The sequence below is a fragment of the Merops nubicus genome, unplaced genomic scaffold (assembly GCF_000691845.1).
Source record: "Merops nubicus isolate BGI_N331 unplaced genomic scaffold, ASM69184v1 scaffold19642, whole genome shotgun sequence".
Classification (NCBI taxonomy): Eukaryota; Metazoa; Chordata; class Aves; order Coraciiformes; family Meropidae; genus Merops; species Merops nubicus.
Genome location: NW_008594204.1, coordinates 292,725 through 297,653, shown reverse-complemented (window position 1 = coordinate 297,653; position 4,929 = coordinate 292,725). Strand labels below are relative to the sequence as shown.

Below are 4,929 nucleotides of genomic sequence, written 5' to 3'. Positions count from 1 at the left end.
TGAAAGGGAACAAGGGGAGCATGTAAATCAGCCATTCATTCTTTCCCCAAAACCATTGTGATCAACAATTCATTCACTTGTCTCAGAGTGAATAAGAGTTCAAACAGCTTTTCAGCCAGCAATGTTTTTTAATATATATATTTATATATTTCGGTTGCTGTGGGTTTTATTTTATTTTATATTATTTTATTTATTTTAATTTTTTTTTTTTTTTGCAGTGACCTTTTCAGCTAAAGTGATGTCTCCAGGCTATGTATTGGGCTTCCTGGACTAGAAGAGGTAGCTGATTTACTTGTATCAGTTGTAAGATTTATTCCACTGTCGATAGCACTGTTGTTCTTGTTCAGTGAAGACGGTGGACTTGAGTTTTTCTTGAGAGAAGGGTCTTCTTCTAGGTCTGTGTCATCAATGAGTGGGATGTGGGGCTGAGAATCTTCTATCCTAAATTCAGGATGAGTCATAAAGTTGTGAATAGAGGTTCTAGATTCTGGTTTTTCTAAACCTTCATAGAGAGAGCTACGGAATGCCTTCACGACGCGGATCTGGGGGGAGAAAAGGAAAGAGGTGTCAGGGGCAACACCTTCCAAGGGCAGCAGCGTGTTAGAGAACACTTTGTGAAAAATGTAGCATATGGTTAGGGCAGTGCAGGCAGCTGAAGTCCATAGTCTCTGGATGTTATATGCATAAACGAGTGGCTCAGTTATGTGCATTTTGAATATCTGTATCAACTGCAATATTAAAATAGATCAAGTTTAACGCCATCAAAGAACTGATGGGAAGTACTGGTTAAAGAAAGCGAACGTCCACTCGTGTGGTACATCCCTAGTAAAAGACAAGCCATGTTAATTGTAATGCAAATGTCAAACCATGCATGTTGATAGTTTTGCAGTGAGTAAGTAGGAAGGCTTTTTTAATTAAAAAAGTCTCTTTTGTATTGTTAAAAAAACATTACACATAACATATCACACTTCACAAACAGAAAAGCACGGAACACAGACACGGTTGGATGGGTACGTATGAGACACACAGGAGCCAAGTGTAAAAACTATAAGTAATACCAATGTCTTAAAGCAAAATCTAAATGAATGCAGCCAAGAGCACAAAAAGCCAAGCAGACAAAGAACTAAGCATAATCATGCCATCACAGAAAAAAAAAAAAAAAAAATCACAGTCACCACATGAACAGAGATAACTTGCACACAACAACTACACTTGGAAGCCTGGATAATGTGAACATAGTATTGTTGAACCAACTTTGATTTTTCCTTCATGCATATGTGAGGTAAACACTCGAGTATAGACCCACTGTTCTAGCCATTTAACTTGTTAATATATATAAAACATGTAATAAAATAACGTATTTGATTGTTGGGTTGAATTGAATGACATTGTTAAACAGCAAGCTTTTTTATTTTCTCTCTCTTGGTTGTCAAATTGCCAAGTTAAATGCTGAAAGCGACACAGTCGATGCCATATATGCAGTCTTTTACACTAGCTCTGCTGACTTATGCCGGGGTCACCCTACTCTCATGAACCACCTGACAGTAGAATGTCAGTGAAAAGAAACCCCAAGACTCAGCCCATGAGACTGTTAGGGATGGGGCAAATTGGTTTTCCAGCAGGAAATGAGGGGAACAGAAGGAGGGGCACTGCGGACTGGGGACACCAAGTCCCCTGCGGGTGGGCAGAGGGAGGGGGGCTATCTCTGTCCCAATGACCTACCAGCTCTGAAAAGAAGTGAAGGTTTGTGCTGGTTTACTGCTGAAAACAACATAACTTTTTGGAAGGGGGGGGGGGGGTGGGCAGAGAGGAAAAAACAGAATGGCAAAATGTGATCTGCTGGCAAATGTTTTATGACTAAGTATGAGTTCTATCCCTCTACTTCCATGTAGTCCATGAGCAAATTTTTAGCATTTCTTAGAGGGGAGACCAAAACAAAGGCAGAGGCAGAAAAGGTGCAAGCAGGCATTGTGAAAGCTTCTCCACATACATTTGAAATGGTTTGGTGGCTGGCATGTGTATCTTTTCACATGTAAATGTGCTGCACGTTACTGGTTGGCCTAATACACCTCTCATTTGTAACGCTTTAATTCCTCTTTTAATTGGCAGACTGCATTTTAGCAATGGCATGGGGTCACAGTGTTGGAGCTGTGGACTCTCGCTGAGCCTGGGGCTGGAGCTGCCCAAGCTATAGAGAATTTCAGCACGTTTGAGAAAGAGCCTGACTAGTACTTTGATCTCTTTGACCTTTGTCCTTGTTTCTGTTCTCTAAATTTGGATATTCATCATCTTTCAAAAACCCTAACAGCAGAAGTCAGTCATGCCATCTTCAGACACATGGCCTTCGGTCAGCCCAAATACTCTCCCTTTTATATGTACATTTGGTAACAGCAGGGCACAGGACAGAAAGGAGCTCATGTGGCAGCTGACACTCAGAATAAGAGGATTGGAGTGGGACAGAACAGCTTGTCCAGATCTTGGGATACTAAAAGATTTTAGGAGGTTGACAGAGGTGCAAGACAGGAGAAAGATAAGAAGAATAAATTTTACACCCTGCAATCATACAGTGTCCCTTACGCCTCTTTGACAGAGCACCTGGAATTACAAAGCAGGCTTTTATGAGAGCTGAACCTCTTTGAGCTGTGCTAGGTGACGGTTCTGTGCAGTGAACAGACAGGCAAGGATAAGAGATTCATTTCTGCACTACTAAAGATAGGATTGGAACTCAGGGAAAAAAGGTGACACACTACTCCCCTCATTATCTATGCCTTTTCTAGCACGTGTTTTAAAGTGCAAAGTAATTAGTCTAAGCAATGAAAAACAACATATTTTGTCAAGCCAATCTTAAAAACATGTTACTATGCTGTCCTATCTTAAACCAGGAACCTATAACATGCTGTTATGGTGACATTTTCTGCAAAGCTACCTATTGTTTCTGCTATCTAAATAAAAATAAGTCATCTCATTCAGCTGCAGCTGTCTGATTTGTCTTACCAACTGACAAATTAATTCCCTGCTCTTGAACACAGCCACTTCTCATTACAGAGATTTAGGTTCTATTTGTCAGCTGGATCCTTTTTCATACAGGTAAAGTAAATTTTTACTTAAATATAAAGGTTTGCAATTTAATGTTATGCTTGAACAGTTCCAGCAGAATCCAAAAGACTTAAAGTTTTCTTCAAGTCACACAAACTGTACTTAAACCTCTATAGGTTAGCAAGGGAGGAGGTGATTTCAGTTTGTGAGGCTCCAAAGAATCTTATCTGCATTTAACACCAAGCTTTTACTCAGTCTAGCTAGGTGACTAACATCTTACACAGAGGAGAGAAAACTATAGATTTGGTTACGAAAACCTGCCTGCCACAACCTGAATTTGGTACCCTGCAGTGACTGCTTGATGGAATGAGCCACTGAAAGAAATCACTACTCTAACATCTTCTGCTTAGACATCTTTATACAACGATCAGAAGATATATTTGCAGAACGTAAATCAGCCAGCAGTCATATCACTTTGTGGGAAGATCTGTGGCACAGTCTTGGCAGGGACTGTTCAAGTCTTGCAGGAACATTTGGTTGTTACTAGAATAGCTTCTACTTATTCATAGTGACTTTTACTGGAAATACTAGCTTAGGACTAGCTCAGATCTCCCGATACCTAAAGCAGTTAATCTTCTGAATGCAAGAGTCATTCTAGGGCCAAACGCGGGCAAATCCCTGAGAGTACATGAAGGAAACTGAGAATACAGAAATGTAGCATTATAATAAATTTTCTTCACTAAGGAGCTGTAGAAAACTACCTCATATTTTAAAAAAATTCTCTACAGAGATGTATACACGTCTTCCATTAATTTTTTCACTTAAAGAGAAACTCTCTCCCCAACTTTAAATTTTGCATATTTAGTTTGGCATCTAGAAGTAAATCCTGATTTTTTTTTAGTGTCACACTTCATCCAGTGACAGAATTTCTGAATTACAGTATAATTCAAAATCTTGTTTCTAGTCTGTCCTCCAACATACCAAATTATTGCTCACAGGAACAAAACTTCCTTCTTTCATCCTATTAGTGGAAGCAATGGTAGAGGGTTTGTTGTTTACAACGGTGGCATTTTAATATCTGTATAATACCACTACCATAATTAAGCTAAGAACTGAAAAAAAAAAAATACCCAGAATTACATGGCCCAACAGCAACAAATTCTTTTAATACATGCTTAAGGTCAAAATTTGAAATTATAGCTGGTTTAAAAACATTTAGGGGTTCTGCCGAAACAAAGCTCACATTCCTTTTTTGAAGATAAAATAAAGCAGATGAACTTCATATAATGTTGTTATGGTTGTACAGCATGTAAAAGCAGGGACATACCCATGATGGATAGAACCTAGAAAGTGCTGGCTTGTTATGAACTATGTAGAGTTCATGTAATGGTATTTCTTTATGATACTGACAATGCCAAGGGAAGACAAACAGCATGATACAGCTCCCTTTTCTCACAGTAATGGAGACAACAGAAAAAAAATGAATTGCTTTTAAACAAAAGACTGTGGGGACAACACTTCAGGACATTTTTGACATTGCTATAAGTTTCCACTTCTTTCTTCTCTGTAGCTGTAACAGAAAAAACTCTTCAGTTCCATCCCACCCTGAAAGTCAGATTTATTATACTGCATCAGGCAAGAAAACTAAAAGAAATAGAATTTCAGACACTACAAATTTTTCCCATCAGAAGAAAAAGATGAAGTTCAGAATCTCACTCCTAAGTACAACATTCTAGGCAAAATACAGAAGGCCTGTTAAGCATCAACAGATGTTTTATGGTTGGTAGTGTGTGGGCTTATACTCGAATGTTTACCTGGCTTCATATAAGCCAAGTATCTTGAGTTTGGTTCACATTCATTTCAGGCTCAAGGTTAAAGACTCACAACCTCTTT

General features: G+C 38.8%; 1 protein-coding gene across 4 annotated transcripts in view; it reads right to left on the bottom strand.

Moving 5' to 3' along the window:
* Positions 1–230: 230 nt before the first annotated feature.
* LOC103768531 (plasma membrane calcium-transporting ATPase 2) overlaps positions 231–4,929 on the bottom strand; it is a 170,999-nt gene continuing 166,300 nt past the window's right edge. For all 4 annotated transcript variants that reach the window (XM_008935672.1, XM_008935674.1, XM_008935675.1 and 1 more), the window contains one exon: positions 231–542. In XM_008935672.1, coding sequence (XP_008933920.1) covers positions 231–542 — 312 coding nt within the window. The remainder of the gene's footprint in view (positions 543–4,929) is intronic.